The 19,324-nt window shown below is 43.5% G+C and overlaps 1 protein-coding gene across 1 annotated transcript in view; it reads right to left on the bottom strand.

Annotated features, from left to right (window-relative positions):
* Window positions 1–3,031: 3,031 nt before the first annotated feature.
* Window positions 3,032–19,324, bottom strand: part of nup107 (nucleoporin 107) — a 41,773-nt gene continuing 25,480 nt past the window's right edge. Inside the window, exons 23-26 of the mRNA XM_060903831.1 lie at window positions 10,869–10,994; window positions 10,664–10,777; window positions 3,316–3,483; window positions 3,032–3,224 (exon numbers count right to left, since the gene is read on the bottom strand). Coding sequence (XP_060759814.1) covers window positions 3,117–3,224; window positions 3,316–3,483; window positions 10,664–10,777; window positions 10,869–10,994 — 516 coding nt within the window. The 3' untranslated portion in view covers window positions 3,032–3,116. The remainder of the gene's footprint in view (window positions 3,225–3,315; window positions 3,484–10,663; window positions 10,778–10,868; window positions 10,995–19,324) is intronic.

The following is a 19,324-nucleotide window of genomic DNA, read 5'->3' as shown; positions in this document are numbered from 1 at the left end:
ACTGCAGCCATCTCTCCTTCTTCCCTCAACACACCTCCCCCCACTCATCACAGCAGCCCCCTCCTCCCCCACCTCAACACAGACTCCTCCATGCATTACTGCAGACCAGGTCAGAGGTCAACTGAGGAAGCATCACCCCAGGAAAGCAGCAGGCCCGGACAAGGTGTGTCCCCGACTACTGAAGATCTGCGCTGCTGAACTGGGTGAACCACTCCAATGCATCTTCAACCTTAGCCTGCAGCTGGGGAGAGTGCCCACCCTCTGGAAGACATTATGTATCGTTCCAGTTCCCAAAAAGAATCGGCCCAGTGAGCTGAACGACTTCTGACCGGTGGCACTCACTTCACATCTGATGAAGACGTTGGAGCGGCTCTTCCTCAGCCTCCTCAGACCCCAGGTACAACATGCCCAGGACTGTCTGCAGTTTGCGTACCGGGCAGGTGTCGGTGTGGAAGACGCCATCCTCTACCTGCTACGCCGAACCCACTCGCATCTGGATAAGGGAAATGGCACAGTGAGGATCCTCTTCTTGGACTTCTCGAGTGCCTTCAACACCATCCAGCCCCTATTGCTTCAGGACAAACTGAACAGGATGCAAGTGGACCCCTGCCTGGTCACCTGGATCTCCAGCTACCTCATTGACAGGCCGCAGTACGTCAGGCTGAAGGACATCACGTCTGACACTGTGATTAGCAGCACCGGAACACCCCAGGGCACGGTGCTGGCCCCTCTTCTCTTCACCGTGTACACCGCGGACTTCTGCTACAACTTGGAGCTGTGTCACATCCAGAAGTTTGCCGATGACACAGCCATCGTTGGGTGTATCAGTGACGACAGAGAGGAGGAGTATAGGAGCCTGGTGAGGGACTTTGCTGTGTGGTGCAACAGGAACCATCTGCAGCTCAACACCTCGAAGACCAAGGAGCTGGTCATTGACTTTGGGAGGTCCAGACCAAGGTCACAACCAGTTCTGATCAAGGGAGTCGAGGTGGAGGCTGTGGATTCCTACAAGTACCTCGGGCTGTGGCTGGACAGCAAGCTGGACTGGACTTGCAACACCAATCACTTACACAGGAAGGGACAGAGCAGGCTATACTTCCTTAGGAGGCTGCGGTCCTTTAACATCTGCAGGAAACTCCTGTGGATGTTCTATCAGTCTGTGGTCACCAATGTCCTGTTTTACACCGTGGTGTGCTGGGGGGGCAGCACATCCAAGAAGGACACATCCAGGCTGGACAAACTGATCAAGCAGGCCGGCTCTGTGGTCAGCATGAAGCTGGACTCTCTGGTGACGGTGTCAGAGAAGAGGTCTATGGACAAACTATTGAACATCATGGACGATGCCACTCACCCTCTGCACACCATCATCAGCAACCGGAGGAGCCTGTTCAGTGACAGAATGCTCCTTCCCAAGTGCAGGACGAACAGACTCAAAAACTCCTTTGTCCCTCCCGCCATCAGACTGTACAACTCCTCTCTGGGGGGAGGAGGGGTAACAGGAGGACAGAGGACGGGAAGGAGCAGTAGCCTAGCCTAACAATAAGCAATACCGGACAATGTGCAATATCTCTCCTACCGCCCCCCCTTCTCCCCCCCTTTTTTTTCCCTTCCCCCTCCTTCCCCCCTTCCCCATATCTTATTCTTTTTATATTTGTATATGTAAATACTTAATTTATTTTAATTTATCTAGAAGCTTTCTCTATTTCTTTTCTCTGCTTATCTGTAATGATGCTGCTGGAATCTTAATTTCCCTGAGGGAACCCTCCCAAAGGGATCAATAAAGTTTTATCTAATCTAATCTAATCTAATCTAATCAATGAGCAAAGAGTCCTGGTGTTTTTTCTCCACATTGTTTATCTGGTCAGCCAGGTGTTGTAACGCCTCAGTAACAGAAGCCTGAGGAGGGATGTAGACTCCAACCGGAATAAACGAGGAAAACTCTCGTGGAGCATAAAACGGTTTGCAGTTTATGAATAATGTCTCCAGATGAGGACTACATGATTTGTTTAGAACCGTGACATCAGTACACCAACCTTCGTTAATGTAAAAGAATTGTTGTTGATGTGTTGGAAGCAGGAAAAATGGGCGAGTGTAAGGATCTGAGTGACTTTGATAAATTGTGACGGTGAGATGACTGGGTCTGACTGAGCATCTCCAAATGGCCCATCTTGTAGGGTGTTAGTACCAATGAAAGCAGTTCAAACTGACACCTTTCTGTTTTAGCTAGCATTAACATTTCCAGCAGGTTGCTTTTCTGTAGGACTGGACCATACGGGCTAGCTTTCATGCCCTACGTGAATCAATGAGCCTTTGACACCCATGACCCTGTCACCAGTTGTCCTTTGGATCCTTGGACCACTTTTGTTCGGTACTAACCACTGCATACCAGGAACACCCTACAAGATGGGCCATTTTGGAGATGCTCAGTCAGACCCAGTCATCTCACCATCACAATTTATCAAAGTCACTCAGATCCTTACGCTCGCCCATTTTTCCTGCTTCCAACACATCGACTCCAAGAACTGACCGTTCTCTTGCTGCCTGATAAACCCCGCCGCCTGACACTGTAATGAGATAATCACTGCTATTCACTTCTTCACCTAGCAGTGGGTTTAACGTTATGGTTGATCCATGTATTTGCCTCATGTGCCAGACACTTAGACGTATCTGGAATATATTCATAAAAAAATTGTTTGAGAACACTGATTTGGATAATCTTACACATTTCGTATTTTTAAAGCAATCATGCATACAACCTATTTAACCACCACCTGATTTTTATAGTTGTTTTATTCCTCTTATACCACATCAGCTTGAAAAATTACATATTTTTTATTATTTATATGAAAAGGACAACAGGTCAGAGTTTTTAATCTATTGATAGTCACATTGAATGTTGTGGGATGTCTGTGAAAGAACCAAGTTCCTGTTCTCACTTACATTACAGCAGCTACAATAAATAATAAATCAGTTCAAGCTGCAGTAAGTGTTTAGGGGGAAAATACAAAAACAAAAAAAACCCCACACACAGTTTCATGATCTCAAGAAGCTCACACACTTTTATTCAAGTACAAAATAGAAATAAAATAAACAACCAAATATCAGGAGTATTCTATCTAGGACTGGAGCTCATAGCCGAGAGGATCGAGCCCTTTATCCAATAACAGCAGAGACGACTCCCTCATCTTCTGAAGAAACTTCTGCAGCTCGTCTTTGGAGAACACCTACACACACACACACACACACGTCAGAGATGGAACATTTCCTCACACAGAGAAAGGTGCATGTGTGAGAATAACAGTGGAGGAGTCAGACCTCGTACAGTCGGTGCTGGTCGGAGGCGATGATGTCGGCAAGGCGAAGGCTCTCCTGGTGACGCTCGGTTCTCTGCAGCACCGTCAGCAGCAGGAACGTCATCATGGGCAAACACAAGCGCCGGAGCAGAGCCATCTGAATGGAGCGCTCCGAGTCCACCTCCGCATCCTCAACCAAATATGGGGGGGGAGAAATGTGCAGACAAAGAAAAATTTATGCGAATGAATTTCCCTAAAAGCTTGTACAGCGCCAGTATTGACAGATTATCCACTTTATAATGACGATGTGAAGTCAACCCTTATGAAAAAGAAGTTTATTCAAGTGTGCTTCTCGTATACTTCTTTTAAACTAAAAATAAGAGAGTATGCTTTCAGTTTTCTTATTTACTTAGAGATATACTGAATAAAGCTATACATAAGTATACTTGACTTATACTGAAAAGTATATTAAGGTTATACTTCAACTTTTGATCAAGATATACTTAAAGGTGCCCTTCCACCAAAAACGTTTAATACTGGCTCTTTTTGAAATACCATAGTTCACTCCGAGTTGCATATGCATGCTGCACGTGAAAATGTAATTCTACTCCCATTCCCTGTATTAGCTTCATCTCATCTCATTATCTGTAGCCGCTTTATCCTGTTCTACAGGGTCGCAGGCAAGCCGGATCCTATCCCAGCTGACTACGGGCGAAAGGCGGGGTACACCCTGGACAAGTCGCCAGGTCATCACAGGGCTGACACATAGACACAGACAACCATTCACACTCACATTCACACCTACGCTCAATTTAGAGTCACCAGTTAACCTAACCTGCATGTCTTTGGACTGTGGGGGAAACCGGAGCACCCGGAGGAAACCCACGCGGACACGGGGAGAACATGCAAACTCCGCACAGAAAGGCCCTCGCCGGCCACGGGGCTCGAACCCGGACCTTCTTGCTGTGAGACGACAGCGCTAACCACTACACCACCGTGCTGCCCTGTATTAGCTTATGAAAGAAAATAGTCGGAAAAACGAGCGGATCTGAAAAAGCCATACGATCTTGCGTCACTTCGTAAATTAGTATTCATGGCCTCGCCCACCTTGGCTTGCGACCACCCACGGGAAGGAAGTTCGGATTTAAGCATGAGGAGAGATAGCAGAGCCCATCTCGTCAGTAGCTAACGAAGAGGACCTAACAGCAAGTTGAAAACATGTCTGAACAAGTTCGTGCCTGTGTTATTTGTGGCAGTAAGACATCAACGTTGCATTTCTTGCCCAAGATAGAAGAGCTGAAGAAGAAATGGTTGGAATTTATCTTTGGAACACCACCAGCGAAGTGTAATGCAGCGTTAGTACTGTGTTCTGATCATTTCAACCACAGTGACTTTTCAAACTTCGGTGCCTTCAGTAGTGGTTTTGCTTCGAGGCTGTTTTTAATCCCTGGATCTGTACCGTCAAGACGATCGACCACCAGCTCACAAGCTGTACAGTCCCTGACAAAAAAGTCTTGTCGCTTATCCATTTTGTAGAAACAACAGCTTATAACCTGACTTTTAATTAATCCATTGGTTTTAGAATTGGTTTGATCATCTTCGCCTTGAGGAACTTTGATGTAGAGATGGAAGTATGTGATGGAGCACCATCCTGCTGCAAAATTTGACCCCTTTTATGGTTGGGAATGTAAGAGGTAGCTAATACTTCTTGATATTTTAGGCTACTGATATTGCCTTCCACCCTGCAAATCTCTCGCACACCCCCATACTGGATGTAACCCCAGACCATGATTTTTCCACCACCAAACTTAACTGTTTTCTGGGTGCATCTCGGATCTATGCGGGCTCCAGTAGGTCTCCTGCAATATTTGCGGCGGCTGTGATGTACAGTCCCTGACAAAAGTCTTGTCGCTTGGGTACAAGTTGATCTTAAGCGCCCCTCAAATATATGTCTAAATCAATTTTTTTTTTTTACAAGAAATGGCTAATTTCAATCCCAACAGCTTTTGGTGCCAAACGAAACTGCTGAGATCAAGGTGCTCCAGGACTGGCCAGCCCAGTCACCAGACATGAACATCATTGAGCATGTCTGGGGTAGAATGAAAGAGGAAGCATGGAAGACGACACCAAAGAATCTTGATGAACTCTGGGAGGCATGCAAGACTGCTTTCTTTGCTATTCCTGATGACTTCATCAATAAATTGTATGAATCATTGTCGAACCGCATGGATGCAGTCCTTCAAGCTCATGGAAGTCATACAAGATATTAAATATGGATCTCACAGCACCACTACTTAATTCACTGATGTTATGCAACATATTTTTGTATTTGAAGTAAATTATTTGTTCAATTTTCACATTACCAGGGCTGTGAAATAGAAATGACAAAATCCGAGGAAACAATTTTAGCAGGGGGTCTGGGAGGAGCAGCCCCCCAGGAGCCGGGGGCCTGCAGGACCCCAGAAGCTGAACAGATTGTGTATATTGATAGATTTGAAGCATCTCCTGAAAGCAAATATTTTCTCAACCATGCCATTTAATTTGAACTGTTTATTAGTATAAATTGAATATATAAATGTGAACAAGATGGTCTACCTGGTAATCTATAGTTCAACAGCTTCAATTTCACCAATTCCGCATGTTTTTTTCCTTTAACATGGTCAACCAAACGCGTTCTTCCACCAGAACCGTACTTCACATCCTGATGGCACAAGATGCAGTAAGCTTTCCCCGGTTCTTTTATCTTCCGTATGTGCTCATTCACTACCGACTTTAAACTCCAGCCATCGCCAATTCCATGGATTTTTGATGCAGTTTTCCTTGTCAAATGTTTTCGATATCATCGGTCTCACCGTCCTCCCTCTGAACAATGTCCCTCCATGACACGGACATACCGCGAAATTCTACTTTTCAAAACCGTTGATATCGAAAGCGTGTTTAAAGAGCACAAGATTCGCGCCGTGGTTTGGTTAAAACCTTTCAGTCTCAAGTTTTTCCTTTACTGTATTTACTAGTTTACTGAGCTAGCGCGCTCGGGCAGGCCGGGAGTAGTGGTTAGCGCTGTTGCCTCACAGCAAGAAGGTCCTGGGTTGGAGCCCCGGGGCCGGCGAGGGCCTTTCTGTGTGGAGTTTGCATGTTCTCCCCGTGTCCGCGTGGGTTTCCTCCGGGTGCTCCGGTTTCCCCCACAGTCCAAAGACATGCAGGTTAGGTTAACTGGTGACTCTAAATTGAGCGTAGGTGTGAATGTGAGTGTGAATGGTTGTCTGTGTCTATGTGTCAGCCCTGTGATGACCTGGAGACTTGTCCAGGGTGTACCCCGCCTTTCGCCCATAGTCAGCTGGGATAGGCTCCAGCTTGCCTGCGACCCTGTAGAACAGGATAAAGCGGCTAGAGATAATGAGATGAGATGAGACTTTCCCTCGCTGTTCAGTGGTGAAGCACTGCGTGCCTATAAATCTCTGGACAGTTATCTTTACAGAAATTCAGGATTTGTCAGCGACTCAGATGTGGCATCTTGTAAACAAGAATCCTCATTGGATGGGTAAGTCACTTAAGTATTGAGTATAGCACTGACCAGCCGATTATAGAATAGAATAAGGTAATTCTAGCTGTAATTCCAAATCGTCCGTCTTGTTTACATGGATCTGGCGTTGGAGAGGTAGAGGCTTAGCAGTGGAGGTTTGAGTGGCTGTTTTCTGAGCTTAGTCAACAGACCGGCTCTGCCTGTAGCCTCGCTTTTGCTTCCTCTCCCGGCGCTGCCTCCTTCGCTTTGCCTCCGATAACAATCCACGGAGACCCCGCTGGTCTCACTATCTCGTCCGGAATGTTTTTTTTTTTTCTCGTCCGGAATGTTGTGCATGCGATGGAAATCGCTACAAACCGTCATCTTCTGCTGGAAACCAATGTCCAGTAAGTCCATACGGTTGTAGTGGATATTGAAGTCCGGTACAAACGAACAACACGCAAAAATACACACAAAAAACATAAAAACCGTGCACAGGTAGCGAGAGCTTGTAGCCGCAGCCGTTGTAGTAGAATTGTATATAGTAGGGTTTTCCAGAAGAAAAGGTAGAAGTAAAAGCAGAAGTAGAACCAGAAGTAGAAGGCGGAATATGGCGTTTGACCGACAAGATGGTGTCTGTCACAATCTGGATCGGCTGTGACGTCACATGCAAGTGCTCCATTGGGACAATTTTTACTTTAAAGTGACAATCCAGCAATATCCAAGTAGATCGATATCGGATCAAATCGGATCGTGACCTTATGAATCGGAATCGAATCGATCCAGGAAATCTGGATCGATTCCCAGCCCGACGACAGAATACTTCTTTTTCCACACATATTGGACTCTGTGATACACGGCAGCGTGTTTTAAACCTACACGGACCGTACGTTTGTGCTCAGCTCTGGGGTGGAACAGCTGAAGAGTAAGCAGTGTTGGAACTTAAACTTGTATATTATTTACCAGCTGGGAGGTCTGTATTGTGAAATGCTGTGAACAAGGTCTTGAAAATACTGACCTCGGCTCCAAGGCCGAGGTCATGGTATTTCACAATACGGACCTCCCAGCTGCTAAATAATATTTTTATTTTTTTCTTTACCAAATTCTAACAGAAAATGAGAGTGCCCGAAAGGGAAACCATATTTAGAACAAACCTGCTACAAGCTCGTCAAAAACCTGTTTGACAAGCTACGTCAGCTCGGAATTTTCCGAAAAGAAAACTTGATCAAGGCGACAAAAAATGGCTACTATGTTTGTTTGCTGCTGTTGTGAACGAGCGAGTCACCAAAAGGTCCGCAACCGGGGTCTGGATAGTAGGATTCCAGACCGCTCGCGAGCCAATCAGAGCGCACGATTTGATGGAAACCGGACCGCGAAAAAAGGTGTTATTAACCCACAAAGAAACAGATAAACATTTCTCTCATTTCTTTTCGCCAATAAATTTGAAAACAAAGGTGAGAACATCGTGACAGACTTGAATCATACTGGCCGTCATTATACTTTCATCAAAGTTTTTTTTTTTTTTAATTTCTCCTGAGTGGGATAATTAATTAAATTTTTTTTTAAATTTCTTTTTCTTAAGAGCTTGGATGTCAATTTCAGTCGTCATTGCCAAGTTTTTATATTTTGGCATTGAATACAAAGTTATGTTAAATTTTTATTTTTAAAGAAAATGAACATGTTCTTAATCCTGAGTATCTGTTGTTATTTTGTGAATTCTTACCTTTATGACGTCATCGTAACTTTAGGTACAAAACGAGTTGTCTCCTGGTAGTGTGCATGAGGTAAGGGTTAGGGCTAGAAAACTAATAGTATACCTAGAAGGGTAACTACAGTAAACTTCAAAACTAAAACATGGACTGGATGTACAGTGGTGCTTGAAAGTTTGTGAACCCTTTAGAATTTTCTATATTTCTGCATAAATATGACCGAAAACATCATCAGATTTTCACACAAGTCCTAAAAGTAGATAAAGAGAACCCAGTTAAACAAATGAGACAAAAATATTATACTTGGTCATTTATTTATTGAGGAAAATGATCTAATATTACATATCTGTGGGTGGCAAAAGTATGTGAACCTTTGCTTTCAGTATCTGGTGTGACCCCCTTGTGCAGCAATAACTGCAACTAAACGTTTCCGGTAACTGTTGATCAGTCCTGCACACCGGCTTGGAGGAATTTTAGCCCATTCCTCCGTACAGAACAGCTTCAACTCTGGGATGTTGGTGGGTTTCCTCACATGAACTGCTCGCTTCAGGTCCTTCCATAACATTTCCAGTGGATTAAGGTCAGAACTTTGACTTGGCCATTCCAAAACATTAACTTTATTCTTCTTTAACCATTCTTTGGTAGAACGACTTGTGTGCTTAGGGTCGTTGTCTTGCTGCATGACCCACCTTCTCTTGAGATTCAGTTCATGGACAGATGTCCTGACATTTTCCTTTAGAATTCGCTGGTATAATTCAGAATTCATTGTTCCATCAATGATGGCAAGCCGTCCTGGCCCAGATGCAGCAAAACAGGCCCAAACCATGATACTACCACCACCATGTTTCACAGATGGGATAAGGTTCTTATGCTGGAATGCAGTGTTCTCCTTTCTCCAAACATAATGCTTCTCATTTAAACCAAAAAGTTCTATTTTGGTCTCATCCGTCCAAAAAACATTTTTCCAATAGCCTTCTGGCTTGTCCACGTGATCTTTAGGAAACTGCAGATGAGCAGCAATGTTCCTTTTGGAGAGTAGTGGCTTTCTCCTTGCAACCCTGCCATGCACACCATTGTTGTTCAGTGTTCTCCTGATGGTGGACTTATGAACATTAACATTAGCCAATGTCAGAGAGGCCTTCAGTTGCTTAGAAGTTACCCTGGAGTCCTTTGTGACCTCACTGACTATTACACGCCTTGCTCTTGGAGTGATCCTTGTTGGTCAACCACTCCTGGGGAAGGAAACAATGGTCTTAAATTCCCTCCATTTGTACACAATCTGTCTGACTGTGGATTGGTGGAGTCCAAACTCTTTAGAGATGGTTTTGTAACCTTTTCCAGTCTGATGAGCATCAACAACGCTTTTTCTGAGGTCCTCAGAAATCTCCTTTGTTCGTGCCATGATACACTTCCACAAACATGTTGTGAAGATCAGACTTTGATAGATCCCTGTTCTTTAAATAAAACAGGGTGCCCACTCACACCTGATTGAAAACACCGGACTCTAATTTCACCTTCAAATTAACTGCTAATCCTAGAGGTTCACATACTTTTGCCACTCACAGATATGTAGGTCATATTTATGCAGAAATATAGAAAATTCTAAAGCGTTCACAAACTTTCAAGCACTGCTGTACATAACCAGTAACTAATAGTACATTTCTAATATGCTATAAAGGATACTTTTGTAAACTAAAGCGTGGACTAGAAGTATAGAACTAGTAAACTATTATTATACAAGTTTACTTGCAGTACAAAATAAAAAATACTAGTTGTAAACTCAAAGTTTACGTCTCTTAGACTTGGTGTACTTTTTATCAACTAAAAATGGGCCAATTTAGTCCCGAGATGTATTAGATTAGTTTACTTACAAGTATACTGTAAGTCCATTGATATCAGTACACTTAAGGAAATATACTTGAACTTTACTCATGTAGATTTAATTAAACGAACTTGAACTATACTTCTTTTTGATAAGAGTTGCACGGCTGTGAGGGGAGTAAACCTCTCCGGGGTGTCAGTGTGCAGCTCTGCTGAATCAGGAATGGAGTGAATGTTGTTTGGTTCAGTTCGGGGCAGAAACCCTGATCAACAGCGCGGGTCACTGAGACTGACTGGTACACAGGCCACGCCCTTTTCACTGCAAGTGTGTTTTTTACCTCTCTGACATCCACCATCCAGCCTCCGTCCACAAACAGCAGCACGTTGTAGATCCTCTCCTTCACCTCCTCGGTCAGAGCGTTCAGTCGGCCCTGCCAGTTCTCATACTCCATCTACACACACGTTTTCGTTCAATTTTGATGCATCAACATCCGCAAAACAGATTTAATCTATAGACTCTGTGTGTACACACTAGGTGAGCACCTTGTACTCCTTCTCCTTCATCTCGTAGGCGACGGTCTCCGTGAACTTGGCCTGGGTGGGCTGAGTGGGCTTCACAGGGGGCGAGTTCATGTGTCTGAACCACTCATTAAAGGCTTCATGAGCTTCCTGTACACACACACACACACACACACATTGCTGAGCATAAATGAGTGCACCCCCTTTGAAAAGTAACATTTTAAACAATATCTCAATGAACACAATTTCCAAAATGTTGAAAAGACAAAGTTTAATATAACATCTGTTTAACTTATAACGTGAAAGTAAGGTTAATAATATAACTTAGATTACACATTTTTCAGTTTTACTCAAATTAGGGTGGTGCAAAAATGAGTACACCCCACAACAAAAACTACTACATCTAGTACTTTGTATGGCCTCCATGATTTTTAATGACGGCACCAAGTCTTCTAGGCATGGAATGAACAAGTTGGCGACATTTTGCAACATCAAGCTTTTTCCATTCTTCAACAACGACCTCTTTTAGTGACTGGATGCTGGATGGAGAGTGATGCTCAACTTGTCTCTTCAGAATTCCCCATAGGTGTTCGATTGGGTTCAGATCAGGAGACATACTCGGCCACTGAATCACTTTCACCCTGTTCTTCTGCAGAAATCCAACAGTGGCCTTAGATGTGTGTTTAGTCATGTTGGAAAAGTGCACGACGACCAAGGGCACGGAGTGATGGTAGCATCTTCTCTTTCAGTATAGAGCAATACGTCTGTGAATTCATGATGCCATCAATGAAATGCAGCTCCCCGACACCAGCAGCACTCGCGCAGCCCCACATAAGGACACTGCCACCACCATGTTTCACTGTAGGCACCAGGCAGTTTTCTCTGTATTCCTCGCCATACAGTTTTGAAGCCATCGGTTCCAAAAACATTTATCTTGGTCTCATCCCTCCAGAGTATAGAGTCCCAGTAGTCTTCATCTTTGTCAGCATGGGCCCTGGCAAACTCTAGGCGGGCTTTTTTGTGCCTGGGCTTTAGGAGAGGCTTCTTTCGTGGACGGCATCCATGCATGCCATTCCTCTGCAGTGTACGCCGTATTGCGTCACGGGAAATAGTCACCCCAGTTTGGCTTTTTACTTCTTTAGATAACTACAGTAAACTTGCATGCCGATTTTCTTCAACGCTTCTCATCAGAAGACGCTCCTGTCGAGGTGTTAACTTCCGTGGATGACCTGGACGTCTCTGTGAGATGGTTGCAGTTCCATCTTTCTTCAATTTTTGTACCACTTTTGCTACAGTATTCTGACTGATAAGTAAAGCTTTGCTGATCATCTTGTAGCCTTCACCTTTGTGGTGGAAAGAAATTATTTTCTTTGGAGAATTCTGAAGCGACAAGTTGAGCATCACTCTCCATCCAGCATCCAGTCACTAAAAGAGGTCGTTCTGAAGAATGGAAAAAGATTGATGTTGCAAAACGTCACCAACTTGTTCATTCCATGCCTAGAAGACTTGGTGCCGTCATTAAAAATCATGGAGGCCAGACAAAGTACTAGATGTAGTAGTTTTTGTTGTGGGGTGTACTCATTTTTGCACCACCCTAATTTGAGTAAAACTGAAAAACGTGTAATCTAAGTTATATTATTAACCTTACTTTCACGTTAGAAGTTAAACAGATGTTATATTAAAGGATATGGGACATGAAACATAAAAGCACGCTATATCAGTTTCTTTCCATTAAAAATATGAAATAATTGCATCAACAAATACAAAATCATCTATTAAATTCAGCAAAATCGTTATATTCGTGATGATTATATGGCATTTCTGCTCGAGCTCCGATATGCATATTTTACAACCGGAAGAGCCGCGGTCACGTGATCATACGTCACAAAAACTTTCGGGCACAGCACAAGCGGGTAGATGAATATGGAGAAGTGTGAATCGTGATGATGATGAATGCGACAAAATAGTTTTTGTGTCTTGGATGACAAGAAAATTGTTTCGTTTTTAGAGTGTTTAACATACATTGAACATCATGGTGTATTGCGACCTCCCAGTCAGTCAGACGCGCGGTCACTCCTGTTAGCAATGTAGCTAGGCTCAGTATCGCCAATGGTATTTTTTGGGGCTGTAGTTAGATGCGACCAAACTCTTCCGTGTTTTTCCTGTTTACATAGGTTTATATGACCAGTGACATGAAACAAAGTTCAGTTACACAAATTGAAACGTGGCGATTTTCTATGCTATGGAAAGTCCGCACTATAATGACAGGCGTACTAACACCTTCTGCGCGCTTCGGCAGCGCATTGATACCTTCACTCGGAGTTGTACCATTATTTTTTTTTTTTAGACAGGGCGGTAGGGTTGGGCGGTATCCAAATTTTGATACCTTTAAACTGTGTCTGTGTTTTCCCGGGGTATACGGTATTACCGAGAAAAAAATATTTTGTTTTGGCCTACTGTGTAACGTGCGCCTATACCGGCGGACCTTGTCCAGACGTGCGCCTATGCCTCAAATGTACTATTTAAAAGCAGCATAGCGAATTGTGTGCATTGTGGTATGGATTAAGCAGCAAAGCGAATTTTGTGCATTGATGAATGGATTAAGAGATATTTCAAAGCATCACGCAACTCTTCCTTCATCTTGAAAATAGCATTCAACTGTCGTTTACACATGTCTGCGTTGAAACGCCATTTGCAGCACTATTTCACCTACTCCATCAAAAAAAAGTACACGATGAGCAGGATCATACCCTTTCAAGCATGGGAAATAAAAAAAAAGAAAAGAAAAATGCCGCTTTTCCACTACAAACGCGGCTGAGTCGGGCTGAGCCGTGCCGTGCTGAGTCGAGCTGAGCGGGGCTGTTGGAGTTGCATTTCGACTACAACCACGCTGAACCGTGCTGGCTGGAAGTGGGTGGACACATTGGGTGGAGTTAGCGAAAGTGGGTGGACGTCACGTGATGTCGTTAAGCAGCGCAAACAGTGACATCAGTGATCTTTTAAGCGGTAGTCTCACGACCCGAATAGTAAACAATAAACATGGAGGACATGGAGTCGTTAGCGTTGCTGGTCTTGGTGCTGTGGCTTGTTGTCACCGACAACGCCAACAGATACTGGCAAGAGCGTATAGATGAGGCGAGGCGCATAAGGCTTCAGAAATTCTCATAATTCGTAATTCTTCTTCCGGGTTTACAGATCCCAGCGTGCTCGCGGGGCGTGTGTGGGCATGTGAGGACACTCCTCCTCACCAATCAGTGCACAGGGGAGTGTCTGCTCACGCCCCCAGCCTCACTCGGCACGGTTTGGCTCGCTTCAGCCCCACTCCAAAACGGTGCGAGTTTTGGGGGCTAAGCAGGGCTGAAGCGAGCTGAGTCGTGCTGGTTTTTGGTAGTCGAAACGCGAGCCGTGTTGGGCTGAAGTGAGCTGAAGCGAGCTGAAAAAGGGTAGTGGAAAAGGGCCATAAGAATCAACCAACACCCAAGTCCGTTTAGACTGCGCGATAAACCATATTCTTCAGCACAAATGAGGCGAACCTAATTCAAATGCGTGATAGCTGCACAAGGCAAAATCATATGGGCCCACGTCATGCCATGGCGGGGAAATTAATAATCAAATGGCCTTACCTTGCTTAAAACGTTGTCTTGATCACATAACTCCTTACAATTATTCCACTTAAATCCATACGGTTTAACACACCCAACAAAGATAGCAAGCACATTGCTAATTCCCACCAGAAACCTAACAGTTTACGCTACGATGTTTTCTTCCGTTTCTTCAGTAGATGACATTTCACACGTTTATTACCCACATCGCAAATCTCATACGTTATATTATTTTACCTTGTTGTTACTCATGTAACCTACTCAAAACACAACTCATTGGAGAGATCTCGTGGAAGTGGAGTACTCAGATTGGAGGTGTTCCCCTCTCGCGCCGTGACCGTCTTCTTACATACTTTACACACAGCTTCATCTGTGTTTGCTGGCTCTCCCTTTTCGTTTGGTTTGAAACCAAAATACTGCCACACTGCCGATGTTGTATTTTTTTTTTTTGCCACTAACTCGTTATCTTGACTTGCCATCTTTCAACCGCGGTCTCAGTCTCTTGCGAAGCTTTCTGTCAGACTCCAAATGTCACGCAGGGTTGCCATGGTAACGACAAACAACCCTGCACGCGATGAGAACTTCTTTAGGAAATTGATAGAATTAGTGAAAATACGATCACACAGTTATTCGGGATGATCTTCAATTTATTATTTTATATTATGACCTCATGTACTCCATATTTATTTAGATATTATATATTTTTTTTAAATGACGGTAATGAGACCGATACCGTTGGTACTTTTGGATACCTTCTTACCGTAATACCGCCCAACCCTACAGGGCAGACAGACCAGGGCATTCACCCGCCTGGCCGTGCCCGACGAGGAGCGCTCTCGGCTGGCTTGGGAGGCAGACGGCAGCCCCTCCGGGAAGTGTGGTTTTACCATGGGCCTCATGCGGTAAGGATTAGTATTATAATTTTGGGTGTATCAATTATTGATTATCATAATTCTGACTTGTTTCGCCATTTTGAATGTTTTCATCTCGGACTCTGGAAGCATTGTATCTCAATCAATCAATCTTGAAAAATATCAGCAAAAAAAAAAAAAATAGCTTGCAACAGACTTTAGCTAGATCTATGATGAACTTTCAATGTACGATACAAAAATAATACTTCTTTCAACAGATTAGCCTTTGAGCAGAATTGTTTTTAACTTACCAGGAAGTGTTATCCAGCCGACCGCTTTCAGTTTCATGGGGATTGAATGAACTCTCACTCTCAGAATCATCTGACCCGTCAGAATAAAGACAAGATCCATGTTCATGTGAATTTCCAGCTATCGGTTCGAATTGATAGGGTCTAACTTCACATCTCTGTGAAACATCAGGAATATCACTGTCGATGGTGTCCATTTCGGTAACCTGTTTACATTAGATTCCCAAGCGCTGGCTCCTTGAAAAGTTTTTGTGACGTCACGGGTCACGTGACCACCTAGCTCATTAACTAGGCTTGGGAAGATTCACCGATGCACATCGGAAAATCGATACGACCTGTTAAGATGCAGTTGCATCGATTTGCAAACGTCGCATCGGAAAAAACCGCACAAACTCGAGATGCATCGTATCTAAACTGTCTGCATCGATATAAACCGATTAATATCTTAATTTAATACATATAATGAATAAATTATAACATAACAGTTTAGAAAAGGGTCTGGTATTTCTGGGTTTCATCTCTCTATCTCTCTCCTACTCAAGTCTCGGCTCAAGTCTCGCGCGAATAGGCGGCTCCAACCTAGCTTTCGAATAGGATAGAGGCGGAAAGTCAGCCAGATAGCGGTTAACATGGAGGAAGACAAAACAGACATTGTTCATTCGGTGGTGGGTTTCAAGTCTAACGTATGGAAAGATTTCGGGTTCTACAAGCGAGGGGGAGAGCTGGACAAGACAACGGCCATATGCAAACTCTGCCGTTCCAGAGAGACCTGTAAGCACTTTATGTTGTACTTCCTGTGTTTCAAAATAAAAGGCACAGCTTTAATGCTTCAAGTGCCATAACTTGAACTACTCTGTATTCCATGGTGCACTTTTCTTCTGCATTGCATCGTATCGAATCGCATCGTATCGCACTGGACCGCATTGTATTAGAATTAAATCGTACTGTATCGCACCGTATCGCAGCATGCGGGAGAATCGTATCGCATCTTAGCACTGGCAATTTCATTAATCTTGAATGTATCGAATCGTTGGCAGTGTATCGAGATGCGTATCGTATCGCTTTGATTATGAAGATTCCCATCCCTATCATTAACGAATCATTGTTTTACGCTGATGTATAAAAAAGTTGAATAAATGTGATGATTTTCACATTTTTGACGCCCTTGACGCCATTTTTGACGCCCTTTTCAACATATTTTTGATGATGTCGGTCGAAATAAAAAAAGTGTCCTTGTCTAAATTTTTTTTTTTTGCATGGCAAAATTTCAATGTCAGATTAAGATGATAAAATAATTTAAATTCAAGAGACACACTTTACATACATACACATACAGTGCTGAGCGTAAATGAGTGCACCCCCTTTGAAAAGTAGCATTTTAAACAATATCTCAATGAACACAAACAATTTCCAAAATGTTGAAAAGACAAAGTTTAATATAACATCTGTTTAACTTATAACGTGAAAGTAAGGTTAATAATATAAACTTAGATTACACATTTTTCAGTTTTACTCAAATTAGGGTGGTGCAAAAATGAGTACACCCCACAACAAAAACTACTACATCTAGTACTTTGTATGGCCTCCATGATTTTTAATGACAGCACCAAGTCTTCTAGGCATGGAATGAACAAGTTGGCGACATTTTGCAACATCAATCTTTTTCCATTCTTCAACAACGACCTCTTTTAGTGACTGGATGCTGGATGGAGAGCGATGCTCAACTTGTCTCTTCAGAATTCCCCAAAGAAAATAATTTCTTTCCACCACAAAGGTGAAGGCTACAAGAAGATCAGCAAAGCTTTACTTATCAGTCAGAATACTGTAGCAAAAGTGGTACAAAAATTGAAGAAAGATGGAACTGCAACCATCTCACAGAGACGTCCAGGTCGTCCACGGAAGTTAACACCTCGACAGGAGCATCTTCTGATGAGAAGGGTTGAAGAAAATCGGCATGCAAGTTCACTGCAGTTATCTAAAGAAGTAGAAAGCCAAACTGGGGTGACTATTTCCCATGACAACACGGCGTACACTGCAGAGGAATGGCATGCATGGATGCCGTCCACAAAAGAAGCCTCTCCTAAAGCCCAGGCACAAAAAAGCCCACCTAGAGTTTGCCAGGGCCCATGCTGACAAAGATGAAGACTACTGGGACTCTATACTCTGGAGTGATGAGACCAAGATAAATGTTTTTGGAACTGATGGCTTCAAAACTGTATGGCGAGGAATACAGAGAAAACTGCCTGGTGCCTACAGTGAAACATGGTGGTGGCAGTGTCCTTATGTGGGGCTGCATGAGTGCTGCTGGTGTCGGGGAGCTGCAGTTCATTGATGGCATCATGAATTCACAGACGTATTGCTCTATACTGAAAGAGAAGATGCTACCATCACTCCGTGCCCTTGGTCATCATGCACTTTTCCAACATGACTAAACACACATCTAAGTTCACTGTTGGATTTCTGAAGAAGAACAGGGTGAAAGTGATTCAGTGGCCGAGTATGTCTCCTGATCTGAACCCAATCGAACACCTATGGGGAATTCTGAAGAGACAAGTTGAGCATCACTCTCCATCCAGCCACTAAAAGAGGTCGTTGTTGAAGAATGGAAAAAGATTGATGCTGCAAAATGTCGCCAACTTGTTCATTCCATGCCTAGAAGACTTGGTGCTGTCATTAAAAATCATGGAGGCCATACAAAGTACTAGATGTAGTAGTTTTTGTTGTGGGGTGCACTCATTTTTGCACCACCCTAATTTGAGTAAAACTGAAAAATGTGTAATCTAAGTTATATTATTAACCTTACTTTCATGTTATAAGTTAAACAGATGTTCTATTAAACTTGTCAACATTTTGGAAATTGTTTGTGTTCATTGAGATATTGTTTAAAATGTTACTTTTCAAAGGGGGTGCACTCATTTACGCTCAGCACTGTATATATAGTGTGTGCGTGTGTGTATAACACGGACTAGCATTCCAGTACTTACTTCTCTGAAGGTATATGTGGTCATATGACCGTTAAGCTCTCATGAGCACATCGAAGGCTGATCCATTCGTGCTACTTGATTCGATAGGACTCTCTGCGGCACCGTCCTCTTCTAATTCCACAGTCACATACTTGCAGCCAAAATCGCGATCTAACGTTATGGCAGGCATATTCGGCATTGCGCTTGTTACATCACCACCTTCTTTCTGAGATCATTTTGATCTTTTCATTGTTGACAGGCTTTCGTCTAAACGGGGGAACAGGGGCGCTGCGCCCTCTTACTCTCGGCGTGCGCCCCCTTACCGACTCCGTGAAAACATCCCAGCAACACTACGTGACAATGTGTATGCTCAACAAATACATTATAATTGCTCCAAAAATATTCCAATCATAGTAGATACACCGCCAGACGGTGCAAAAACAATCCGAATTGGCGTTTTCCAGACTGAGGCGCCATGTTGTTTAGTTGTCGTGGCTGCTTTCGTGAGATTTGACCTGGGTTACATACAAGGTCAGCTGACTTGTAGAGCGAGATTTCTCGAGACTGAATGACCTTTCACCCACCGGCGCGGGAGCTTTTGACAGAAGTAGTTCGCGAGTTGTTTTTGTTGACACTTGGGCATTTAAAGATGTCATCCCGCGGCACCAAACGGAAGAAAGCCAAAGACTGTCCGGGGCAGAAGAAGATTAGGCCAAATAAAAAAAATAAATAAATAAAATTAAAAAAGTGTGTTTC

This window comes from Neoarius graeffei, chromosome 21 (assembly GCF_027579695.1).
Source record: "Neoarius graeffei isolate fNeoGra1 chromosome 21, fNeoGra1.pri, whole genome shotgun sequence".
NCBI lineage: Eukaryota > Metazoa > Chordata > Actinopteri > Siluriformes > Ariidae > Neoarius > Neoarius graeffei.
The sequence above is the reverse complement of the archived record's forward strand: the minus strand, read 5'-3'. Positions and strand labels throughout refer to the sequence as shown.